The following is a 27,193-nucleotide window of genomic DNA, read 5'->3' on the forward strand; positions in this document are numbered from 1 at the left end:
CTGTTTCAGAGCTCTTGAAGATGTTTCTGCTTCATTTTCTTTCTTTCTGACAACATGGGACCACATGGTGATCCTAGAATGTGAATTTCCAGTCTGAGGGGCAACCTTATAATTTAAAGAGGTCTACCACCCTGGGAGTACTATTATCAGACCCATTTTACAGATGAGGTAACTGAGGCAAACAGAGGTTAAGTGGTCACACCCAGGGTGACCCAGCCATTGTCTGAAGTTAGGTTTGAATTTGGGTCTTTCTGACTTCAGGCCTGGCATCTACTGCTTTACTTATGGGAATAGAAAACACTAGTTCAGCAGACCCAAATAATGTTGCCATTTTAATCATCAGCTTTCCTGAGGGAATAACACTCAATTGGGTATGGAAGTCTATCTCACTCTACAGGAAAGCAGGGAGGAAGGAGATAAGAGAAGGGGGATAATGGAAGGGAGGGCAGGTTGGGGGAAGGGGTAATCAGAAGCAAACACTTTTGTGGAAGGACAGGTCAAGAGAGAGACTAGAATAAATGGAGGGCAGGACAGGATAGAAGGAAATATAGTTAGTCTTTCACAACAAGACCCTTATGGAAGTGTTTTGCACGACTATACTTGTATAACCTATATCAAATTGCTTGCCTTCTCAATGAGCACGGGTGGGGAAGGGGGATGGGAAAGAATGTGCACCTGAAAGCTTTAAAAATGAATGTTAAAAATTTTTACATGCAACTGGAAAATAAGATATATCGGCAATAGGGTATAGAAATCTATCTTGCTGTACAGGAAAACAGAAGGGGATGGGGGGCAGGTGATAGAAAGGAGGGCAGATTGGAGGAAAGGGTAATCAAAATACATGCTGTTCTGGGGTGTGGAGAGAGGAGAGATGGGGAGCAAATTGGAAATTCGAAATGTTGTGGAAGTGAATGTTGAAAACTGAAAATAAATTTAATTACAAAAAAAATCATCAACTTTCCCCTTAAATGCCACAGCAGTTATACATTGCTGTTACAACAGGGGCTTTGGGATTAAGAAGTTCTTTTGTATGGAGCTGTTTCATATCTAGAATCTTCTCCCCTCACATTTCTACCTCCGGCGTCTTCCACATCTCACCTCAGATTTCACTACTGCAAAAAATCCTTCCCTGTCGGTTCGCTCCGCTTTACCCTCCTGTTCGTACCTGGATGCTTGCATGCTGCCTCCCCTGCCCGCCTCACCTCCTCTACCCCTACGAGGTCACTGGCAGCAGAGCCTTTTCGGGGGGGGAGGGGGTGCTCTGTATTTCCAGAGCTTGGCACGTGACAGGCAATTAATAAACGTAGGTGCTTCACAAATGCGTGTAATATATAATAAAACTCATGATTCTCTCTGCTTTATATTGCAAAATATACTTCCCCTTTGGGAGATAAGGCTGACTGAAACTTTCAAAGATTTTCCCTCGGAGATTGAAGCCGGGTGAGTCTAGTCTGAATAAATGAATTTGGGAGCGCGGGCCTTCCCGCTCCCCTCCACACCGGGGGAAACGAGCTCCGGGAAGGCCAGTGATCAGCGCCTCCCGGCCCAGGCCGCACTGACTGGGGGCTCGGGTCCAACTGCGGCGGGGGGCGTGCTGGGGGGCGGCTCAGCCCTGCGGGGTTCCGCCCCCCTCTTCCCCAGCCTCGCGAGCACACCCCGCTGCTTTCCAGCCCCTTCCCCCAGCCCTCGCCCGCACCGCCCCCGCCTCCTCTCCCCCGCGGCGGCCTCCCCCTACCCTCAGCGGCCGCCTCTCCCCGCACCAGCCTCCCGGCCCCCAGCGGCCTCCTCCTCCCCCACAGAGGCTTGTTTCTCCCCACACAGAGGCTTGTTTCTCCCCCCGCCAGCCTCCCGACCCCCAGCGGCGCACGCGGGCGCTCCGCCCCGCCCAGCCCCGCCCGCCGCGGCAGCTTTCCGCGCCCGGATTGGTCGCACTCCGCTTCGGGGCCCGGCCTTCCTTCTCCTCTCCCGATCCATCCCCTTTCCCACCCAGCCTCGGGCAGTCGGGGAGTTGGGAAAGAGGAGGAAGAGGAGGAGGTGAAGACATTACGGGGGCCCCGTCTGGGGCGTGAGCAACGGAGGCTGACCGGAAGGGCTGGTGGAGGGAGACGAGGAGGAGGAGGAGGAAGAAGAGAGTAAGTTGCCGCGCGCCTTCGGGAAGACTTCGGGTCGGTTTGTTGAATAGGGAAAAGCTTCTCGGGGCGGCGAGGTTGGGGGAGGAACGCCGGCACTTGGAGGGAGGGGGCGCTCGCGGCGCTGCCCCACCCGCGGCCGTTTCCCCCGGAGCGCCCCCTCCCGCACTTCCGGCTTGTGCGGGCGGGGAGGTGAGGGGGCGGAAGCAGTGACACTTTCCCTTCCTTTCTTCTCCCTCCTCTGCCGGGGGGGCGCGGTTTCTCTGCCCCGACTCTGGGTCTTTGTAGCTCCCCCTTTTCTCCCCCACCCCCGAGCCCTGTGGTGTCCGTGCGGCCTGCTCGGGAGCGCTCGGCCTGGATCCCGCCGAGGTGGAGCTGCTGCCCGTTATTGTCCGACCGCCTCCCGCGGTCAGCGTGGCCTCCACCTCGCCCCAGGGCCGGGAAGGGCTTTTGTTGGCTGGGGCTCTTCGGGAGCATGTGTTTGGGGAGCGGGGGCCGGGAGAAACCTCCCGTAGACGTTGTTTGGTGCCCATGGCGGGCCCACCGTGAGCACGAATTTGCGCTAGGGATCGGGCTGGACATCGAGAGAGGGGTGGGAAAAGGGGGAGCAGAGAGCGGCCTTCCCTTCCTTCCACCCCCCACCCCACCCCCCCGGCCGAGGGTCCCTCTGAAAAGGTCTCCAGAGTGAAGCGTTTCTCTCCTCTTCCTATTTTACTGCTTCTCTTGTCGCTTCTGAGATTTCTTGCGTTGGGCTCCTTTCATTTTACTCCTGTAGGAAAATTAACCTCTGTTAGTATTCACGAGCGTTTGTTACTGATGAAGAAGCGGGTAAAAATGGTTGGAGAATGAAAAGCAAAATAGGATTTGAGCGTCCCACCCTTTGTGTTCTCATATCGTAGGGTCTTCAATGTGTATCTAATTAGCTGTCTAATTTAGTTACTCTTAGGTGTGAAGGGGACCGTTTTAAATTGAGCTGTAACATCTCCTGGAGAGATACAATGTTGCAAGTCTTAGAAACAGGTGCTGATAAGTAGAGGTATACAATGTTGCAAGTCTCTTAGAAAACAGGTGCTGATAAGTAAAGTGCCACACTGCATTTTTTTTAAAAAACTGGCTTTGAGTGTCCGTGCGGGCAGCTATTTAAAGCATGAACGCTTGACTTTTAAATGGTTGGCTTAAACCAAGCAGATAGGTTGGCTTATTAATTAATAGTATGTCTCAGCGAATCTAGATATCAACACCTAAATATCAGATGTCTATGCAAGAACTAATATTTAACGATAAAATTTGTCGTCTTTGTTACAAGCTGAGATTTTTATTTCCCCATTTATCCAGCATACAGGACATCCCGAAAGTCCTTATGAAGTTTAAAATTATTGAAGCTTAAAATTGCACAAACATTTTTCTTTTTTTTAAATTTTTATTATTTTTTAATGTTTAACAATCACTGTCATACAATTGAGATTTTATCCCCCCCACACCTACCCCCCCACTACCCCCCTTCCTCCCCACGACTGCATACAATTCTGTATAGATTCTACATATACTTTCCTATTGAGTATATTTTCACTATAGTCATGCTATGTAGTCAGACTAATATAAATGAAAGAAATCGTATAACAAATCAGAACATGATACACAAACACATACACATACACAAACATGATCTGCTACATTATGTGAGTGACTTTCATATTTCTCTCTCTGAGTGTGGAAGGCATTTTGCCTTGAGATCCACCATTGGGATTTTTTTTTTTGTTTCGTAAGAAGTTCTTGTATTATTATAAAAATCTAAGTCTACCAGAAAAAACTCTCACACACTGTGGTCGTTGCTGTGCATAAAGTTCTCCTGGTTCTGCTCCTTTCACTCAGCATCAGGTCATATAAGTCCTTCCAGGCCTCTCTGAAGTCCTCTTGTTCATCATTTCTTATGGCACAATAGTACTCCATTACATTCATATACCATAATTTATTCAGCCATTCCCCAATTGATGGACATCCCCTTGACTTCCAGTTTTTGGCAACTACATAGAGTGCTGCTATAAATATTTTTGTACATGTGGGACCCTTTCCCATTTTTATGATCTCTTGGGGATATAGTCCTAGTAGCGATATTGCTGGGTCAAAGGGTATGCACATTTTTGTAGCCCTTTGGGCATGGTTCCAAATTGCTCTCCAGAATGGTTGGATGCGCTCGCAGCTCCACCAACAATGAATTAGTGTTCCAACTCTCCCACATCCTCTCCAGCATTTATCATTTTCTTGTTCTGTCATGTTTGCCAATCTTATAGGTGTGATGTGGTACCTCAGAGTTGTTTTGATTTGCATCTCTCTAATCAATAGTGATTTAGAGCATTTTTTCATATGATTATAGATAGCTTTAATTTCTTCCTCTGAAAATTGCCTATTCATATCCTTTGACTATTTATTAATTGGGGAATGACTTGTATGATTATACATTTGAGTCAGTTCTCTATATATTCTAGAAATGAGGCCTTTATCCCCGAGCTTAGCTGTAAAAATTCTTTCCCAATTTACTACATCCCTCCGGATTTTGGTTGCATTGGGTTTGGTTGCACAAACATTTTTCGAGATATCCTGCATATCTTGGTTGTACATAATTTGCGTTTCTCCAAACCCTTCCCTTTTTAGATGGTGAGCTCCTTAAGGCCTGCGATGGGTTTTGCCTTTCTTCGTATTTCCAGTGTTTAGCCATGCACATAATAGGTGCTAATAAATGCTAGTTATTGATAGTAATGGCTAGTTTATTTTAATTTCAGTTTTCTTTGAACATGCCTTAGGTTTAGTTTGAATATGAGGTTATGTATACAGTACTTGAGGGGATGTCAAGTGGCATGTCAGTGAGGGAAAGTAGGACCAGAGTAATTTTCTTTTCTCAGTTTCCTATAATAATGCTTTGGAAACGTTTCACAAACCACTATGACCTTGAACAAGTCACTCTCTGGGTTTTACTTCCTCATTCTTATAGTGAAGGGGTTGGAGGAGATTGCCCCTTCCAGCCCTACCTCTATGATTATATAATTCTATTAAAATAACATCTTCATAAATGTTTCAGAAAGCAATGATGTTTCCTTTTTTTATTCAAGGCAATTTCATATACATGTATCCTTTGGTATGAACACCTCCATATATTTATACATACAAATTTACATACACATGTGTGTATGGTATTTTGGTTGGTAATAATGGAAGTTAATACTCTTTGCTTTGCTCCAAATCAAATGTTTACTATTTCCCCTTGGCAAGTGATAATACGATATATGGGTCATCAGCGCAACCCCTTTAACCAAGTGGACTGAAGCTGTGGCATGTTCCTTTGAAGGAGGTTAGGATGCTTAGACCTATCTCTAGCCCAACTTAGTGGAGAGAAGAGAATTTTAAGCAGTAAACCAATAGTCTGCAATCAGACTATTGAGAACTAATTATATTCCTAAAGTGACTTAAATGAAAGATTACTGGAGCCGAGCTATTTGTGCCTTTCCTGATTCTCCCTTATAATTAACTTGATTTTGTTTTGTATATTCCTGTGTATATATACATATATACTCAGGTTATTTTGTATTTACTTAGTCTTTCCCTTCTCCGTGAAGGTAGGGACTTTTCCATTTTTGTCTTTGTATCCCCATGGCTTATGTCAATTCCTGGTACACAGTAGGCTTAATAAATGCTTGTTAATTGATAAAATACAGCTTTAATTCTGTGAGACAGTTATGGCAGTATTTCTAGTACTAACTTTTTTTTTTTTAAACGAAGTCCAAAGAAGTCTTTAACAGACTGTTGCAGTGTCTTCAGTTTATATTTGACTGAATCTGTGATCTCTTCCATGCTCATTTCATTCTCTCCATCAGTGCAGATCATAAATTGTCTTTACCCTCTCACACATTGAAATTCTTGTTCATGTTCTAAAAATCCTTTAGAGAAGATCCACTCAATAAGGCTGGAGACCTTCTAGACCGTGACACATTTTGTGGGCTTCTGTTAAGTTCTTCAGGCCATCCATCTCTAGCTCTTGTCCTATGCCACTGGCTCACCTCTTTTTCCTGGCATATATTTCTTTGATATTAAGCAGCCACGTGGGGCAGTGGAGAAAACTTTGTAGTCAGGAAGAAGATGGAATATCCTACCTTAGATGCTGATTATGTGACCCTGGGCAAGTCACTTAATCTTTCTCAGCTTTCTTTCTCTGCTACCTTTTGAGAGGTAGCATCCACCTCTCAAGGTTCTTGCAAAGAACAAATGTGATAACATAGGTAAAGTGCTTTGCAAACCTTAAAGGATTATTAGGTGCTAGATTAGTGTGTACGTGTGTGTGTATATCATTGAAAGTGAGCCATAGCCTACTTGGAAAGCCTCTCTCCCACCCAATACAGTTTTCCTTTACCCTTTGTAAATTTTGGTTTGCCAAGATTCCTAATCTCCAGCATCCCAGGGATAACATTTGTGTTTAAAATAATGTGTTTTCCGTTGGGGAAATGATCAGGATTGTTAAAAGGATTGCTTAATTTCTCAACAGTGATCTACTCTCTTCCATTAAATTCTAGTTTAGGAATCACAGTCCATTTACAGTGCTTGTCGTAGATATATGTACCGACATATCTATCTATCTTGGTGTACTGGCCATCCACCTATAACATTTTAGCAGTAAGTGGTTTTTAATCTTGTGAAAGACTTCCCCAAACGTTAGAAAGTCCTCCAGATCCTCTTGTTTGTTTGTGGTATCATGCTGATGAACTTTAGGGACATTATTGACCTTCTTAACAAGATCCATTATTTACAGGATCATGGATTTAGAACTAAAGGGATCTTAAGAGTTTATCTAGTTCAATTCTCATTTTTTCAGATGGAGAAACTGAAACACTAGAGAGGTGAAGTAACTTGCCCAAGGTCACACAGGTAGTAAACAACAAAGCCAAGATTTGATTCTTTTGAACTGTCTTTAAAGTTCATCTCTCTTTCAGCTGTACCACACTACTATAGTAAAAGTATATATGAAGTTTAGCATTATGTTAAGTACATTTTAAAATCTTTCTTTAACAGTGTAGCGCATGATTTTGCATTTAAGTCAGATACTTTAAGCTTGTGCTTCTTGATTAAACTGTGTTTTAGGTACTTAATTGGAGTCATAGGCAAGTAATTGGGAGATACTAATTTGGAAAATGCTTTTGTTTGAAATTTTTAAAAGATTTCTTAAATTTGAATAATTTATTAAAATTTTTAAAGTATGTAGTTTGTGCTGTAGCTTTTAAAATGGATAATATTTACACAGTGTCATTAGAACTTAGAGTTTCTGTCTAACTTGAGAAATAAAACAGCTTTCTAGAATATCCTCTGACAAGACTTGAACAAGATTAACTCTATGCTTTTTCTCTGGGCTTTATTTTTTTTTATAGAATTTGAATGTGTCTCTTCTCTAAATGACAAACATTGGAACAGTGACTTTCCATCCTTTCACAAATAGTTCTCAGCTGTTCTCAATGAAGAAAACTTTGTGGCTGAGGTTCATTTTCATAATGATCATTTACCTTGCTCTTGTCTGAACTGTAGTGACTCTTCTTTCTAAATTTTTTTTCTTTGTATTATATTAAGGTGGTCTTTGCACCAGATTTTTTTCCTCAGTGGTACTGTTTTATAATTTGTGACAAGAAATTAATTAAAAATTAATTAAAAATAATTCAGTGACAGGATGAAAAGATGAGCCTCTCAGGGAAGAATTTTTTTGCTAATATACAGTGGGACTTCTTAAGCTAGATAGGGGATGTGGTTTTATATTACATAATACAACTTGGTATCTGATGACCAAATAGGTCACTTTGTTGTGTATGTTGTGACCTACTTCATAAAAGATAATGAGTTTTCTATTCCACTTGTAAAACTGCATTTCAAATTTATAAAAGATAAGTTCCTGAACGTCTGTAACTGCATGGAATTTTTGCCTCTCAAACTCCCTGAATAGATGAAGGGAATTCACCTAGGGAGCTTACAAAAAATTCTTTTTTTAAGATGAAAAAAAATCCTCAAGTTATAAGGTTTCAATCTTATAAGTCCAGTATTCTGCTTTTTCGCCTTCTTTAGAATCAGAAAATTTTTGAGATGAAAGGAATTGTATGTAGCAGTTTAATCAAATTCCCATTTTTATAGTGAGGAACCAGTCCCAGCAAGGCTGAGACCTTGACTCTTTTCCAAGGTCATTTAGGTTATTGATATAGCTAAGAGCAGAGTTCTGTTTTTCTGATTCTCAGCCCCAGAGCTTTCTCCCATACCATGCCAATGTAAATATCATATGTATGTTTAAAGTAAATATCATATGTATGTTCAAAGCTGAGAACCAGTGTTTATTAAGAATTTTCTATGTGTATGGCACTGGGCTAAGCACTAGAGATGCAGAGGCAAAAACAATCCTCACCCTCAAGTGTCACAATATAATGGGGGAGAGAACATGAAAATAACTACGTAATAATTATATACCTTGTATTATGTATATATCTTCTGTGTGTGTAGGTATACACATAGGTATACAAATAGATGAATATATCTTGTGTGTATATATGTATATACACACAAGTATATGTACATGGATACTTCTATGTGTGTTGTATATGTATACCTATATATACACACAAGATATTTACTTTACATATACGTATATATACTTAATAGATGGGTGATTATAATAAGATATATATTTGGATGGTTTCTGAGGGGAAGATAGTAGCAATTGGGTGGGTGGGTAGGTGGATGGGGGCTGGGGAAGACCCTCTTCAGAAGATGTGGTTTGTCATATCAATTTTAATTGAAGCATAGCTAAAAATCAACAAAAAGAAAATAGATGAATTCATAAGAGAAGAGTCATCAGAATTTAATATAGCCATAAAGAGCAATTAACACTTATGCTACACAAATTATTCTCAATACAGTATAAAGAGAGAAAGCATTCTACCAAACTCTTATTTTGAATTTTGAAAAAAATAAGAATTTTTTTCTTGCTGTATTTTTTTACATTACTTATATTTTCCCTTTAGTCCCTTCCTGTCTCAGAGAGCTTTGTTTTATAACAGAGAAGAGAAAGAAATTGAGTAAAATTAGTTAACACATGAAAAAAAAATTTGACATATGCAGTGTTTTCCCACTTCTACAAAAGAGCCAGTACAAAATATCTTCTCATTATCTCTTCTTAGAAGCAAAGCTTGGTCTTTATAATTTTGCAATATTGAGTTTCAGTTGTTTGTAGCTGTTTTTTCGACTTACATTCATATAGTCAATGTGTATAGTGTTTTCCTGGCCCCGTTTACTTTACTTTGCATCAGTACATGTTAGTTCTTAATATGTTTTTCTGTATTCATTATGTTAATCAATTTTCATAACAATAGTATTATTCTGTTACATTTGTGTACTACAGTTTGCCTCAGCCTTTTCCACCAATCAATGATCAATCTACTTTGTTGCCAGTTCAAAAAGAATGCCGCTATAGATATCTTGGTATATTCAGAGGTTCCCAAACTTATTTGACATGCTGCCCCCTTTTCAAAAAAAAAAAATTTACTTAACCTCCCCTCCCCAGAAATCTACTTTCTTTAATCCTTTAACATTAAAAAATTTTGCATCATTTCAAAAAATATAATTAAAAATATGACACCTCTTAAATGTAAGTTTATTGTAAATTTGTGGGGGTTTTTCCTGCAATGATATTTTCATGATTCAGTATTGTGTTATGTAACCATATATATTGTAAATAAGTCATTATACTCACATATTCTTGACAATGCATGCTGGACTTTCCTTCTGACAATTTGAGACATACTTGCCTGCCTACACTTGCTTGTTAAGACCTGTCGGTGGACTTGATCACTGATCCAGTTATAACTTGCATTTTATGCATTTACTTGGAAAATAATGTAATCACTACGACTTTAATCTGTTACACAACAGATGAAGCAGATGGTTTTTCAAAATGTTCTTCTCTTCTTTTCTTATGCTTCCACTGCCCCCTTATTATTATTCAATGCCCCCTAATTGCCCCTGAGGCTGTGACTGCCTCTCAGGATTGATCCAGTGTCTCCTGGGACATGGTATCACTTTGAGAACCTATGGATGAAGCCTTTCTTTTTGTCATTGAATTCTCCTTGAATTGTCCCTGGGATCTCTGGGTCAAAGGATATGAACTTTTTTAAAACTTTTTTAAACATAATTTTTGTTTTTAACATAATTCCAAATTGCTTTACAGAATGGTTAAACCAGTTCACAGCCTCACTAACAATATGTTAGCATACTGGTCTACATCACATTCCCATGTGTCTTTTAGCTCTGTTCTCTTAATTTTTGTACCTTCCCATTCTGTAATTTTGTCCCCCAAAATAAATTGATTCCCCTGTAGGAGGTTGTGTATGGAGTTTAGACCACATAGTATTTCAGGCCTGCTCCTTGTTCTTAACTCTCTTGTTTCTTTAAATTTTGATTTCATTTTTATCTTGTAAAGAAACCAAGTTAATGATCTCATTTTTAAACCCCATACACTTTGATTTTCTAAAAAATACTCTTTAGAGATAGAATAATTTATTTCATCACTCATTATTAGTAGTTGAATTTATTTACTCTTTTGCTATTTCAGTTGTTTAGGGTGTCATGTCAGATACCCTGCCTGTCTTTTTTTTTAAGTGGGAATGCCTATCCTTTATTGAATGTCTGTCTTTTTTCATTCATCAATTAGGCTTAGGTTTTCAGAGTATGTAGTTTTGGGTTTCAATAACCATCTTTGCTTTTTGAATAGTATTATTTCATTTCCTGCTGAGGTCTCTAATAGGTGCATGTTTTATTCAAGTTTAATTTATATTTGAAGGTCATTGGACTGCTTGAAAAAATTCATTGTCATTGGAATTGTTTGTCCTTGGACATTTTTGTTTTGTCAAAAACAAAAAGTCTATACTTCAAAAACATACGTTGTTTTTGAAGTATAGACTTTTATTTTCTGGAGGTAGTCTGTGAATTCTTTGGTTGATACTTTTTCTGTGTTCACAAAATCTGGGCATTTTTCTTCTGTCATTTACTGAGTTATATAATGTTCAAGTTTTTCAATTTTTCATGTTTTTCTGGGAGACTTAGGATACAGATGTCTCTGTGCATCCTGTATTTGAGGTCAGTGACTTTTTCTTGTGTGGAGGTCCAGTATTCTTTTAACAGTATTGCTTTTTGCTTCTCTTACAGATTGTATATTCTACATTTTAGGATATTTGTATTTTATATTGATTCTCTTGTGTACTTCTTTGGAGAGTCTTACAGAGTTTTTTGTTTTATTAGGCATTGGTTCAATTTCTATCGTTTTGTAATATTTAGAGAATTTTACCATCTTTTTGAGGTTTTTAGTACATATCTTAATTTTAGTATCATCTGTTGATTTATCTGCTTGTGTGGTAGATTTTTAATTGTTTTCTTCCTCTTGAAATGGTGATGATTTTAGGGTTTTTTTCGTTCATATTTTGCTGTCATTTTGTGACTCCTTCCTTTGGTGGTGGATATATCTCTGGGAATGGATTGCAAAGCTGTTTCAACCTTCTCCCACCTTGTGGGATTTGCTTTTCATTCATGTCTCTGATAGCTAAGATGTAGTGTACTATGGATGTCCCTTGGGAAAACTTTCCTGTTCCATATTAATACCCCCATTGAAGATGCCCTTGATATGGCTCAACATACTTTTATATAGATGGGAAAGTGGCATATTGCTTGGTTGTGGTTATTTATGGTCACTTTTTTTTAAAGTATTACTAAAGATTGAGATTTTTTCCATACCATTGGTTTTTTTTCCCGTTCTTCAGATACATTGTGAATTAATTCCTGCATGTTCCACAAGCCATGTCCTATGTTTTATGCAGGAGATTTCCCTGGAGTAAAATTCTGTAAGAGACAAAAGCCAAAGAGGTGGAAGGTGGTCTGTGTAAGCCCACAGTGTTTTGGAAGGGCATTTTGGAAGCTCCATGGGTTACATATGACTTTCCTCCAATGTTTTATAATATTTTGTTTTGTTTTATAATGTCTTTCAATCTCATATATAAATTGATTATTGATACAATTATATAATAACCCTTTTTATGAAAATTGAACTTGCATGTCAGAAAAAAAATCTAAATTAGATTTTTGCTTTAACTTCAGTTCTCTCTTCCCTAGATATTCTGACCTGTATTTGCTTTAAGGGTGGTTATTAAGGTAGCAGTTAATGTAGCTGTAAAATATATTGTTAAAATTTGCCTAATATGTATAGTACTAAAGCAAATGTAGATTGAAATATGATGAAATAATATAGTACTTTGTCCTCTCAGAGAGACCAGTATAGAAGTAAATAATTTCTCTTTTCATATTCCATAGATTCACTTTTTATCACTGCCCTTTAATTGGCTAATAAGTAATAATAATAGGCTTCCTGCTTCAGTGAGCAAATAAATGTCTCCCCATTATTTCCTTTTTATTGCCATGACCACTCACTAGTTCATGCTAGGAGGCAGTGCGGTCAGTAGACAGATTTCTGAGATTGGAGCTGGTGTAACCTTGGACAAGTCATTCCACTTCTAGGACTCTCAGTTTCTTCACCTGAAAATGAAGTGATTATATTACATAACCTGTTAGGTGCTTTATGCCTCTGAAGTGAGCTGATGAACCTTTTATCCTGCAGTTACAATAGGTTTCCACCTGGTTTACCTGCCTTCCAGTTTTCCTGTTTTTAAATCCATCCTGGACACTTACCCATTTTATTCTTTCAAAAATGTCACTGCTCTGTGTCACACCCCTGTTCAAAAGCCTTGTGTAACTCTTCACTTGTATGCACTTGTGAGAAAGACCAAGTTCCTTAGCCTGGCCATGAAGGCTCTTCAAAAATCTAGCCTCAGTTTACATAAGCCTTATCTAGCACTGTTCATTTGAACTCTCCATTCTAGGCTGACTGAGTTGTTTTAGTCCACAGACATTTTGAGTTCTTAACCTTTGTGCACAGTGCTTCTCTTTTCTTTAACCATCAAAATTCTCATCTTTTGAGGCCAAGCCCAGCCCTGTTTTTGGCAGGAGTGATCAAGGAGATAGGAAGTAATTTTTCCCTTCTGAATTTTTTGGACCTGAATTCTCAGTAAAGAAAGTTGTCTCTAACTATGTGTGTTAGTACCTGCGCTGTGTCTTTAAGTATTAGATAGCATAGTTGCCTGGGAGCTTTGAGAGGTTAAGTGATTTGTCCAGAGGCTCATAACAGTGTATGTCAAAAGGTAGGGCTTGTATCCTGATCTCTTGACTCTGATTTGGTTCTCTGTCCATTGGGCCACAGTTTCTCCTGGATTGCTTTGATACTTCATATTTGTGTCATATTTTACAGATTTTTCGTTTCCATTTTATTTTCCTTCTGATTTTTAATACTATTTTATGCTTATAGGGGAATAGAACCAGCCTCCTTTAGAAGCCAGTTTCCTTTCACTCTGCTCTGATGGAGCTCCATACACAAGCTGACCCTTTTTCCTTGTTCCCTCTTACTCCATTCTGTGGTTGAGCACTGTGGCAGTGCAATTCATGCCATGCTGCTGTCTCAAGCAGTGCAAGCTGTCTGGAGTGAAATTGGAGGTGGGGAGTGGGGGGTTGGGGTGGAATCAGACTTCTGTGTAAGCCCTGTGCTTGGCTTTTGTACCCTGCAAAAGAGGTGGCCAGTAGGGGTTGAGGGTGGGGAGTGCTGAGTGAGTGCTTTTTTGCTGTCAGTTCATCCAGTTGTTACCAGTGCATTCTGGGTCATCTTCAGTCATCCTGATGAATATCTGGTCACTGGATTCAGATGGCTCTGGAGGAGAAGTGAGGCTGGTGATGTGCACAGCCCTCCCTCACTCAGAACAAAATCAAGTGCAAGTCATGTCACTATTTTTCTGATGGCATGGTCTTCTTTGGCAACCAAGGACGAAGACACACAGAGGACAGGTGCCAAAAACTCTTTTCACATTCATCCAGCTTATCTTTTGAAGGTACATTTTGAATAATGTACAGAATTATTAATTCTTGCAGTTAAAGTCACAGTACCTGTACAATGTCTTAATACCATTCTTTGAATTAGGAGTCTGATGACATAAAGGATTTAATTGTTTCTGGAAGTTGCTTTTTTGTTCCCTCAAGCATTATTCGTAGCTAAATATTCTTACGCTGTCTTTAAGCAGTAATAACAAGACCATTTTAAATCAGTAAGATTATTATATCCCAACAAAGTGTCAAACACACATTTTTTTTTATTTTTATTTTTTAATGTTTAACAATCACTGCCATACAATTGCGATTTTATCCCCCCCACCTACCCCCTACTACCCCCCTCCCTCTCCACGACTGCATACAATTCTGTATAGATTCTACATATACTTTCCTATTGAGTATATTTTCACTATAGTCATGCTATGTAGTCAGACTAATATAAATGAAAGAAATCGTATAACAAATCAGAACATGATACACAAACACATACACATACACAAACATGATCTGCTACATTATGTGAGTGACTTTCATATTTCTCTCTCTGAGTGTGGAAGGCATTTTGCCTTGAGATCCACCATTGGGATTTTTTTTTTTGTTTCGTAAGAAGTTCTTGTATTATTATAAAAATCTAAGTCTACCAGAAAAAACTCTCACACACTGTGGTCGTTGCTGTGCATAAAGTTCTCCTGGTTCTGCTCCTTTCACTCAGCATCAGGTCATATAAGTCCTTCCAGGCCTCTCTGAAGTCCTCTTGTTCATCATTTCTTATGGCACAATAGTACTCCATTACATTCATATACCATAATTTATTCAGCCATTCCCCAATTGATGGACATCCCCTTGACTTCCAGTTTTTGGCAACTACATAGAGTGCTGCTATAAATATTTTTGTACATGTGGGACCCTTTCCCATTTTTATGATCTCTTGGGGATATAGTCCTAGTAGCGATATTGCTGGGTCAAAGGGTATGCACATTTTTGTAGCCCTTTGGGCATGGTTCCAAATTGCTCTCCAGAATGGTTGGATGCGCTCGCAGCTCCACCAACAATGAATTAGTGTTCCAACTCTCCCACATCCTCTCCAGCATTTATCATTTTCTTGTTCTGTCATGTTTGCCAATCTTATAGGTGTGATGTGGTACCTCAGAGTTGTTTTGATTTGCATCTCTCTAACCAATAGTGATTTAGAGCATTTTTTCATATGATTATAGATAGCTTTAATTTCTTCCTCTGAAAATTGCCTGTTCATATCCTTTGACCATTTATCAATTGGGGAATGACTTGTATGATTAAACATTTGGGTCAGTTCTCTATATATTCTAGAAATGAGGCCTTTATCCCCGAGCTTAGCTGTAAAAATTCTTTCCCAATTTACTACATCCCTCCGGATTTTGGTTGCATTGGGTTTGGTTGTGCAAAAACTTCTCAGTTTAATGTAATCAAAGTTATCCATTTTGCATTTCGTAATGCTTTCTATCTCTCCTTTAGTAAAGAATTCTTCCCTTCTCCATAGATCTGATAAATACACGATTCCTTGCTTCTCCAGTTTATTCATGGTATCAATCTTTATACCTAAATCATGTACCCATTTGGACTTTATTCTTGTGTACAGTGTCAGGTATGGGTCTAGAAACACACATTTTTAAAAAATGAGTATCATTCTGTAAAATTTTTTTTGTTCACCATAAAAATTCTAGCCATAAAAACCTGAAGTAATTTTCTGTTTTTCTCTTAAAGATACTAAAAATAGTATTGATTCAAATAATCATATAACATGTGACATCTCTCTTATGTTGTGATCTGTTATTATTTAACTCAAATTATTATTTAATAATAGGAAATGATATAAGGACTAACATCATAAAGAGTGCTCTTTTATGGTAAACTGGAAAAATATTTTAGAGCAAAGTTCTCTGATAGAGGCCTCATCTCTCAACTATATAGAGAACTGAGTCAAATTTATAAGATACAAATCATTCCCCATTTGATAAATGGTCAAAGGATATGAATAGGCAGTTTTCAGAAGAAGAAACCAAAGCTAAAGTCATGAAAAAATACTCTAAATCACTATTGATCGGAGAAATGCAAATTAAAACAACTCTGAGGGACTATCTCACATCTTTCAGATGACATAAAAGGAAAATATCAAATGTTGGAGAGGATGTGGGAAAATTAGTTCACTGCACTGTTGGTGGAACTGTGAAGTCATCCAACCATTCCAGAGAGCAATTTGAACTATGCTTGAAGGGCTATAAAACTGTGTATATATACATATAATCTTTGATCTGGCAGTATCACTGTTAGATCTGTGTATCCCAAAGAGATCATAAAAAAGGGAAAAGGATCATTGTATATAAAAATATTTATATAGCAGCTTTTTTGTTTCTGTGGTGGCAAGGAATTGCAAATTGATGTGATACCTGTCACTTGGGGAATGGCAGAGCAACTTGTGGTATATGATTATGATAGAACACTGTTGTACTGTAAGAAATGATGAGCATGTTGATTTCAGAAAAACCTGGAAAGATTTACATGAATGGTTGCAAAATGAAGTGAAGAGAACCAGGAAAATGTAGTGACAGCAATAGTATACGATGGTTAGTTGTGAATGGGTTAGCTATTTTCAGCATTGCAGTGATCCAAGACAGTTCTGAAGGATGTAAGGTGAAAAATGCTGTCTACCTTCAGAGAAAAAGTGCAGATCAAAGCATACTTTTTTTACTTACTTCATTTTTTACTTTTTTTGAAATGTTTTCTTTTGCAGCATGGCTAATATGGAAATATGTTTTGCATGTATAATCTATATCTAATTGCTTGCCTCTCAGGAATGGAAAAGATGAGGAAGGGGGAGAATTTGGAGCTCAAAATTTAAAAAAATGAAAGTTAAAAAATTGCTTTTTGCATGTGATTTGAAATAAACTTTAAGTAGTATTCTTTTACATTCTTTGTTGGAATGATTTCTTTTCCTTCTTTGTTTCTAAGATTTGGCATCTAATGAAAAATCCATGCAGAAGAAATAGACATGGCAGGCTTCCTGGATAATTTTCGGTGGCCAGAATGTGAATGCATTGATTGGAGTGAGAGAAGAAATGCAGTTGCATCTGTGGTAGCAGGTGTACTGGTAAGTCATCAAGAAAAAAAAGGTTGGTTAATATAGTATTATTTCTGATTCTCTTTTGTGGTATGCTTTTGGATTATGAATGTCATTATAATTTTTAAAGAATTGTTTTTATAATCATATACCTTTACTAAAGGCCTGTTCCAGTGATTTTTACTTTACAGGTGACCCTGAGTACTAAAAGGCTAAATGGAAGTTTCTAGGTCCTATTGACCTGGCAACCTGTATGTTGACATTCTTTCATTAATCAGTACTGTTTGGATCAAGTGCTTCAGCCACTTCCAAATTCACCTAAATTGTTGTGTGCTCGAATGATTTACTGAAATCTAGGTTAACTATGTCTTTGGTATTCCCTTGACTTATCAATCAAGGGAATACCAGAGGCATATCAATAATTTCTTGATCTGCCTCCAGCCCCCATGAGTCTTCTCTGCTAACCAAGGTGGGGGGGAACATTTACAGTTGAAGTCTGCTGGGTGTTTGTGACATTTTCTGCTCATAGTTCTCAGTCTTCTAGTTAAAGGAGACAGGTTCATTAACTCATTTTTCCTCTGGGGCCAAGATTTGCGTGACTTTGTTCTTATTTCAGACTTTTAATGATCACTTTCCTTCTAAGTACTCACAAACTGCTCCCTCATTTTAGTACTAATAATTTATTTCAGAATGTTACCAGTAATTGACATGAAGTTCCTACCTGTGGTTTGAAATATCTGCCTGCGTCAGGTTCTAGTGTACCCCTTCCAGTTGCTACAGTTGAATTCTTTAAGGATAGCAGCTCGTTAAGTTCTTTGTTACTCTGCCCTTATTTCCCTTAGGTATTCATTTCCTTTTAACCATTTTTGTTCTTTCCTTCCTGATGAAAGGAAGGAAAACAATGGAAAAATTAAGTAATTGTGTCTTTTTCTGCCTTTGATTATCATCCTCCCCACTATTCCCAGCAAGCTTGATTACCTCAAGGTCCCTTTCATATTTAGCTTTTGCTTTCTTGATGCTAACAGTGATTCTTACATAAATATGCCATGTTTGTAGTCTTTTTCAGTGGCTTATGCCCTTTTCAGCTTTTCATGTCTCAATTCTGCACTGGTGAACTGTATTTGTTCTTTTTGGTTAAATATGCCTTTTTTCCCTCATCAAAATAAGTTATCTAAGAATCATTAGAACACATTAGTAGAATGTCCTCTTTGAGGGCAGATGGTGACTCACTTTTTTATTTGTATCCCCAGTATTTATCTTAGTATTGATACATAGTAGGCAATACTGCTAATTAGAATTTTATCCAGGAGAGCCTCATTCCTACTCATTTTAGGGGGAATGGTTTTTTGTTTTCAGATCCTTTGATAGTTAGAGGTTGCATGTTTTGTATTCTATCACAGGTGTTTAGAGCTATAATCCTACAACAGAAATCACCAATATCATTTAGTTTTAGTACTATGGCACTTAGAACAAGATGGAAACAAATTTTATTTAGAAAATCTCATTAAAATCCATAAGAATTGCACAAGAATTCATAAGCATTTTAAAGTAGTTGTGGCATAATTTGACCAAATTGAGTGTTAAAAACAAATGGTCACTGCTAAAAGAAATACTTTCACGACAATTTGTCACATAGTAGGCATAGTTAATTTTTTTGATAAACTTTCTTTTGATGGAAAATCTTTTAAAACAGGTTAGTAATGGTTTGTTAAATCGAAATTCTAAATATTTTGTAATATTCAAGCCTCAGAATTTGCAAAACCAGTATTTGTTATCAATTGTACTGATGAATGGACAGCAATCAGGAAATGTAAGGTAGTGTAAGGCAGCATTACCACTCCAAAGAAGTGCCATCCTCCCCCTGTGTACAAACTTCTCTTGTTGCGGAATATGGTGATTGTCCCCTCTTTTTTCGTATGCTAGGGGAGATGGGACAGAATGTAATGAAGAAGGGCAAGAGGGAAATACATTTAAATTAGAAAGAGAGTTGAAGCTGTGTTGATTAATTTTTATCCCTTTTCTAACATCCTTATAACTAGAATACATGTGTTTGAAACTTTTTAAGGCTGTAGCATGAGAGGCAGCATAATGCAGTGTTTAGAGAGTTTCCAGAGTTAGGAGGGCCTAGGCTCAAGATCTACTTCTGATACATTGGCTGTATGATCCTGTAAGAGGTTATGTTGGTGAAAAGGTGCCAGTTTTGCATTGAAAATTTCTATGCTGAAGAAATCACGAATCTAGTAAAATATATATGTGTCTGTGTATCTGCGTCTGTGTGTATGTGTATATGTGTATAAAACATAAAAATTTACTTCTTCCTTTTCTTTACCAAAGATTCAAAGTAGAAATATCTTAATAAAGGAAATGTTAAAAGTTTATCAGTAAACTGAATTGCAGCACATTAGGCTGGGTTGGAAGGGATGGGTAAGAGGAAGTCCAAAAACTTAAATTAAGTCTTTATATTCATTGGGCTTAATTCTAGTCCTGAGAATATTAGAAATAGTCTCAGGGTTTAATAGCTAAGTATTATGTTTGCTGTTTTTTGAAGTTTTTTACAGGTTGGTGGATAATGATTGATGCAGCAGTGGTATATCCTAAACCAGAACAAATGAACCATGCATTTCATACATGTGGAGTGTTTTCCACATTAGCTTTCTTCATGTAAGTATGAAGGTATTTCCAGAAGTTGAGATTATGTCTTTCTTAGAATAGGTAATATACTGGCTTGCTTTTTAATGTGAGAAAATAAGAAACACTCAAGACTATAAAGTTTTCCAAAAAGAAGTAACCAAAGAAATAAAAAGGAATTCTTACTTGTATTTTGCATTAGATCCTGAACTTTGTTCTAACTTAAGTAGGAAGGAAAGTTATCCTTCAAGCTGAATAAAATGGGCTTGTTATTATACGTGTTTCCAAGTTCTAAAACATTTTTTTCCTGTAAAGTTACAATCTGAATTTCTTCTTGAAGTCCAGAAATTTTTCAGAAAAATCTTTGCTTTTAAATACCCAAAGGAAACTCTTACGTAGTGATGGTGACTTTGGCATAATCTAACACTACTATATAGACTTTGTTTAAAAAAAAAAAAAAAGACTGATATAGGGAAGTTGAGTCCTGATTCACCATGACATATCAGCAAACAGTAGGTAAAAAATTTAAGAAGTGTGTGTATTCTGCGTGTCCTTTAGGAATAAGATAAAGTAGTGTTTCTAGCCATAGAATACTTGTGGTTTCAAAATGTGTGTTCACTTGCCTGTTTGCTTTGTGGTTAGATGGCAGGTTCAAAGAAAATGTATGATTTGAAGATAGTTTATTTTAAAAAATAGAAACCTTTGGATTATATGTTTGGTGTTTTGTTTTTGTGTGTGTGTGTGTGTATTCTAGGATAAATGCTGTGTCAAATGCACAAGTGAGAGGTGATAGCTATGAAAGTGGCTGTTTAGGAAGAACAGGTAGGTATAATCAATTTTGGGTAGCTCTTGGGTTTACTATAAATTAATAAAAACTGGCAAAGTATGCTTTAAACTCCAATAGCTCATCCTTTATGCAGAACAAATAATGGGGTCCCAAAACGCATCTTTACATCTTTTTACAGCCTTTTCTCAGGTTGAATACTCTAGAAAAATAATTTTTTTTGAGAAATTTGTTTTTGTATAATGTGCTGGCCTGTGTATATAATACAGTAATTAGTAGGAATCAGGATTTGGTTTATATTTCTAGGAGTGATGGTGAATTTTTGTGTTTACCATCTTATTTTTCCCCTTGTGACCATCATGCGTAGGTTATTTAGCTGGGTTTGTTAATTAGCATATTTGAAGATTGAACCCATAGCGTTTTTTAATCAACTGAGTGAATTATCCAAAGGCTTTGATAAAATATAGATAGGTAGATAGATAGATAGATAGATAGATAGATAGGTAAATAGGTAAATAGGTAGATGAGCATGAATGGCATATTCAAACCATCTTGTCATGGTGCTAATAGTGTACATAGTTTGTACTCTGCAGTTTTAACTTTTCTGCCTGCGTGCCATGTTCCAGCTAGACTAGGCTTCTTGATATTCTTCACAAATGCCATTATATCTCCAGTCCCATAACTTTGGGGATACCAACTTTGCACTGGTATCCCCCATACCTGGAGTGGACTCTTTCCTTATTTATGTCTCTTTAAAACCCCTTGTTTTCTTCAAAACTCAGCTCATCTGCCACCTTGTGCATGCAACCTTTTCTTCCAGATGCTAATTCTCTCCCACCTGCCAGTTACATTTTATATATGTGCATACACACACATGCACACTCACACTTTAATCTCCTCTGTTAGATTGACTCTTGAAGGCAAAGATTTTCATTTTTGTTTCTGTATCTACACAGTACTGAGCACAGTGCCTGCCATATGGCAGTTGCTTGATAAGTACCTGTTGCTTGATTGTTTGGGAAAATAAAATATCTAAATTTTCATTCAGTAATACTATTTTTAAATTTACATTAAACTTTTTAATAATAAACTTTTCTAAGGATCTGATGCTTTCATCATAGTAGAATTTCATTGTAATGAACAATAATCACTTTTGAAACAACAGTCAGTTTTTGGAAGGGCTGTGGATTAAATTGAGCAGATGTCCAGCCTCTCTATTATCTTTAAATACCCTGGAACTATCATTGATTAGGCTTACTTTTTTTTTTCATTTACGCTCTTAAGTTTTATTGTATTTTTATTTTGACATGGCTTACTTTGGGAGATCTTCTGAAGCTTTACTGTGATGCCTCATCACAGTGTGGAAATGATCCTAGGTTTCTGAAGGCTGTGGAAGGATCTCCTAAGCTATGAAGGCTTAGAATATGGGTTTGCTGATGGACCAAATAAATATCCATCATTTGTGTTACAACCTGGCTGAACTGAGAGATTCTTCATTGGATTGGTTACAGGGTGAGGGACTTTTTGACTGCACCTCTTGAACAGAGGAGCTAAACTACAGAGAGAATACCATCATCAAAATCACAGTTCTTTAAAGTATTGTTGAAGTGTCTTAGTAGCTGGACATTCATTTTTTGTGCTTTCTCCTTTTCTGGTGGGGGTGTTTGGGGAATTTGAGATAGGAAAGGAGGGATGAGGTATTTTGAAAATTTGTTTCCATTTGCTTGACTTTTATTGAGCCTGGTTTTATCTGCCTAATTTGCGCTGTAGTTTTTCTTTTTCCTGGTAGGACAAAAGAGCTCTAAAAAGCTTAGCTTCTCTGTTTGTCTGAATAAAAGAAGACAAAAAGAGAGGTACTTTTAATCTGATTCTCATGGGAATGGTCAAGGAACCTGGTGACCAGGAGGCACAAGGGAAGGGGGACGCGCAGGCCCTAAACTTTCATCCTTCCCAAGGTTTCTCCTTGGCTTAAGCTGATATCTAAGAAAGAGAAAGGAGGGAGCTGCTGGGAAGTCAGCAGTGTGTTTCTGTGGCAGGAACTTTCTTTTGAAATCAGAAGACATGAGTAAAAGTCATTTCTTTGACACAGGCTATGCCCTTGGCAATTCAGTTAACCACTGACCTTTAGGTTATTCATTTGTAAAGTAAGAAATACCTTTCTTACTAGTCTTCTTTATAGGGTTATTAATAGATAGCATAATAGCCAAAAGGAGTTGTCCATAATGATGATGATACTTTTGATTGGTACTTTCCAGTGATAAAATAAAACCTCAGTTAAAATAATTGGTGCCTTAAAGTTTGCAAAGCTCCTTGATTATCTCCATTGATTCGTCCCATAATCCTGTGATCTCTACCTTATAGTTGAGGAAGTTGGGGCTCAGGGTAAGTAGCTTTCCCAGGATCATCTTGATGATTGTCCAAAGTGGGGTTTGAACTTAAGTCTTCCTAACAGTCCGGGAGTAAGTGATTGGGATAGAAGGCTGGAAGTTTGGTATTTGTAAGCAGTAAAGTGGAATGACAGTTTTGAAGAGAATCTTTCTGAAATGTACTAACTCTTCATGAAATAGAGTATATCAAACACAATGTCACCTTTTCTTTGTGACTCAGGGTCATTAAGGTCACTGTCAACCACTGTACCAGATGGCACATTTTCATGACCTGAGAGGTATTTAGAGCTACTTTACCCCTCCACTAACTGAATGGACTCTGTCTGCTCTACTTTTAAAAATCTTCCTGCTTTCTATAATTTTTTACCTCCTCCTTGGCTATAATCATGTTAGAAGCAGCTTCTGGCCCCCAATTTAATTCATTGCTTTTAATCCTTAATATCCTGGAAATCAGATAATGGCTTTGTGACAGCTATTTGAGCTGACCAGAGAGCTTTTTGTGTATTTTTACAGTTTTCAGTTGTGTACAGTAGTAGGTGATAATGCTGAAAAGTAGAGTTTGGGACTGCTGAAGTGGTACCAGGTCTGTGTTATTTCCAAGATCCTAGAAGAAACATGAATGAAAATAAACAAAATGACAAATCCTGTCATCTTTACAGGTGCTCGAGTTTGGCTTTTCATTGGTTTCATGTTGATGTTTGGTTCGCTTATTGCTTCAATGTGGATTCTTTTTGGTGCATATGTTACTCAAAGTAAGTTCATTTCTTACTAGTTAGTTTTTTCTTCTTTTTTTAAATAAATGTTAATGTAGTCATCTTTTAGTTTGGCTTAATTTGTTAACCACCTGCTATAAAATTTGTTTTAAATTTAGTGTGAAGGGAAATACGTACTTAAGTTTAAAACTTTTAGTTTGATGATTTTCAGAAATTGAATTGTTTTTGCAAATCTAGTTCCTTTGAGGAAGGCACTAAATTTTGTCTCAGTTTTTCTCCCAGAAATAGGAAAAATGCTACATAATTGCTCAAAGGTGTGTAGAATGGTCTTTTCTAAAATTAAGGGTTTTTTTTCCCTTTCAGTTGCCAAGTATTTGTTTTTTCTCCCTCCCACTTTCTTCACTGGAAAAAAAAAGAAAAAAAACCTTTTAATAAATAAGCATGATCAGACAAAACAAATTCCTATAGTAGTTCCAAAAATGTGTCTCATTTTGCATATTAGGAGATTTTATTATGAACCTAAGAAACAGTAGCAGATATGAACATTTTTAGTATAGAAAGAACAGAATATAATATTGTATATGAAACTGAATCCCTTTAAGCACAGATTTTTATAAAGTGAATATTACATTTAACACAATACTAATAAAATTCTCTGGCTTTTTGGCCTCTTTTTGGGTTTGGTAAAGTGTACTGATGTTAATAAAGTGAGTTAGCTTATTGGATGAAAGTTAAATATAAGGAAATTAGACATGTTGGGTGAAATCCTGGTTGTCATTGAGCTCATATGGACATTACTGATAGAGTACTTATTTTGTACTAATACTTGTGGCATTTTGGTTAGGTGGCATTTCTGTGGTGTTGTATAACATTTCACTGCAGAGATTTTAGTAGATAATGTATTAGTTGGTGTTTTTGACTTCAGTTTGCTGTATTTAAAGCCTACTAAGAATTTAATTGGTTTCTTCATCCTGTGACAACCATGAAAAGGGTTTCAAAATTACTTCTCTACAGAAATCTTTATTGCAGTTTTCCAGTGGTATAGTGGATAGATTGCTGGGCTTGGAGTCAGGCAGACCTGAGTTCAAATCCTACACTATGTACCTCAGTTTCTTCATCTGTAAAATGAGGTTGGGTTGGACCCAGTAGCCTCTTAAGGTCCCTTTTAGCTCTGAATCTAAGATCCTGTATGATACTGCTCATAAAATTAGAATTTAATTTACCATTTCCACCATTCTCTTCTCTGTTTTCCCAATCAACAAGCGAACAGATTGTTCCTAGTGTTTAGTGACAGTGAACAGTCCTGCATAATAAGTATATTTTACCTCTGGAACCTTCAGAGAATGAGTTCAGAACAAAGGAGATGATATTTCTCTTGTATTCTGCCCTAGAATATTGTTTTCAGTGCTGAGTGCTGTATTAGGAAGAAGGACCATTGAGGAATTAGAATGGGGATGGAGGGAGGAAGAAAGGAAGGAAGGAGAATGCATTCAATGCCTGTGAGGTCTTAGCACAGTGCTAAGTGCTTTACAAATATGATCTCATTTCATCCTCACAATTCTGGGAGATAGATGCCATTTTAAACGTGAGGAAGTTTGAGGCAGACATTTTAAATGAGTTGCCCAGCATCACACCCCGGTAAATGTCTGAGGCTGGATCAGAACTCCTCTTCCTAACTCCAGGCTCAACACTGTATCCACTGTGCTACCTACCCACTGGTAAGCTGGGTGAGAACCAGGGTGGTGAGGGAACTGGAGATCATGCTACGTGAGCTTGGCTGAACAGAGTAAAGAACAGGAGACTTAGAGGAAAAGTTTCAGAAGGCCTCTTATGTGGAAAAAGGTTTAGATATGTTCTGAGCTGTTGTGGTGACACATAACTAATCCCTGCTCCTGGTGGGGCTGAGGTGAATGGAGAGGATCTCTTAAGTTCAGGACGTAGAGCTGCAGTAGGACCAGAAGGAATCAGGTATCTGCATTGTGGTTCAGCACCAGTGTGGTAGAACCCTGGAAGGTCGGGGAGTGTGTGTGCGTGCGCGTGCGTGCGCATGCACGTTTCTGTCTGTCTAAGCAGGGGGTAAGCAGTCCAGATTGGAAATGGAACAGATCAGAATTTCTGTGCTGATTAGTGGGATCAAGCCTGTGAGTAGCTGCTACAGTTCAAAATAAAAATATTTGTTCTCAGAACTAGGAGCAGTAAGTGGAAGTTAAAAGAGAGAATAAGACTAATAGTGGACATTTTGGTGTAGCGGATTTCCCCTTAGTAGACTCATCGAAGAGGATTACCATTTGTTAGCAGTGTTGTACCCAAGGTTCCCGTTCAGGTAGATTTCTTTGGCCTCTGCATTCTTTTCCTGAGATTCTGAGTCATTCTGGATAACTGTTTTCAATGTAGCTATATATCTTTATCCCTTTATACACCAAAGTTTTTATAATTTCAACCATTCTGAATGGAATTCCTTTTTAAAGTATATTAACTTAATCCCTTCCCTGAAAAGAGAACTTACTGAACATAATTGAATGTATTCTTAATGACTCATTCCTCATTATCAAATGATTTTGAGAGTCTGTTGAGGTGTTTTTTTAGCCTGCACTAAATGGCCTCAGATTCCTGCCCTTTTTGGAGTTTTTATGTCTGTTTATAGTTTCTCTGTTCCTGGGGGTCCAACTTCATCTGTTGCTGCTGACAGAAGTATTCATTACTACTCTCTGTAGTATTTTTTTCTCTGATCTTTTAAATTTACTTCTTGTAATCTATTTTGGGCTAGGAAACCACATACCATTTTTGTTCAAATTAAGCCTAAAGTAAGAGTAAATGGGCTGAAGGACTCTTTTGGTGAGAGTATGAGTCTTAGTGCATAGACTCTGGGCTATTCCTTAAGCTGAAATGCCTTTTTGCTCACTTTCTTGATGTTTAGTTTCTGAAATACAGGAATAAACTTGAGTTTTTGGATAGGTTAGGTAAAGATTTATTTCTTGTTCTATTTACTGACAATGTATAATATTTCAGAAGTCTTGTAGAAAAACAGAATACCAGAATTGTTGGCAATCTATTAAAAGTTTTCAGCCACTTTTATTTTTGACACTATTCCACATTTCCATGCAAGCAGTTCTGATTCAACCAGAGCCATGACAATTGTGCTGAATAAGCAGTAAATTAAAAAGCTTATTTGTTTTTGCCTTAGGGCACTGGTTTCCAATCTTTGAAGATGGGAAACTTCTGTCCCCTCACCCTTTCTAACATCAGTATAGCCATTGTTTTGTGAAAATAATGACACAATAAAAGTGTTTGGTGTGCTTGTGGATTAGGAATGCTTGTCTGCCTTTAGGTGTCCTTGGCCCACATATGACATAATCAGTGCTCTAGGTGATATGTTTAACTTCTCTGTTTTTGTCATAGTTTGTGGAGATTAAGAATTATGGTTTTTCTCTTTTTTTTGAGGGGAAAAAAATCCATTTTTACAC

At 37.7% G+C, this 27,193-nt stretch overlaps 1 protein-coding gene across 4 annotated transcripts in view; it reads left to right on the forward strand.

Annotated features, from left to right (window-relative positions):
• Nucleotides 1-1,890: 1,890 nt before the first annotated feature.
• TMEM50B (transmembrane protein 50B) overlaps nucleotides 1,891-27,193 on the forward strand; it is a 29,477-nt gene continuing 4,174 nt past the window's right edge. For 2 of the 4 annotated variants that reach the window (XM_072615043.1, XM_072615046.1), the window contains exons 1-5: nucleotides 1,999-2,165; nucleotides 17,109-17,247; nucleotides 19,766-19,878; nucleotides 20,600-20,667; nucleotides 23,676-23,768. In XM_072615043.1, the coding sequence (XP_072471144.1) occupies nucleotides 17,149-17,247; nucleotides 19,766-19,878; nucleotides 20,600-20,667; nucleotides 23,676-23,768 (373 nt within the window). In that variant the 5' untranslated portion in view covers nucleotides 1,999-2,165; nucleotides 17,109-17,148. Of the gene's footprint in view, nucleotides 2,166-17,108; nucleotides 17,248-19,765; nucleotides 19,879-20,599; nucleotides 20,668-23,675; nucleotides 23,769-27,193 lie in introns of all 4 variants that reach the window. The other 2 variants (XM_072615042.1, XM_072615044.1) reach the window with 2 other exon arrangements.

This window comes from Notamacropus eugenii, chromosome 5, assembly GCF_028372415.1.
Source record: "Notamacropus eugenii isolate mMacEug1 chromosome 5, mMacEug1.pri_v2, whole genome shotgun sequence".
Taxonomy (NCBI): Eukaryota; Metazoa; Chordata; class Mammalia; order Diprotodontia; family Macropodidae; genus Notamacropus; species Notamacropus eugenii.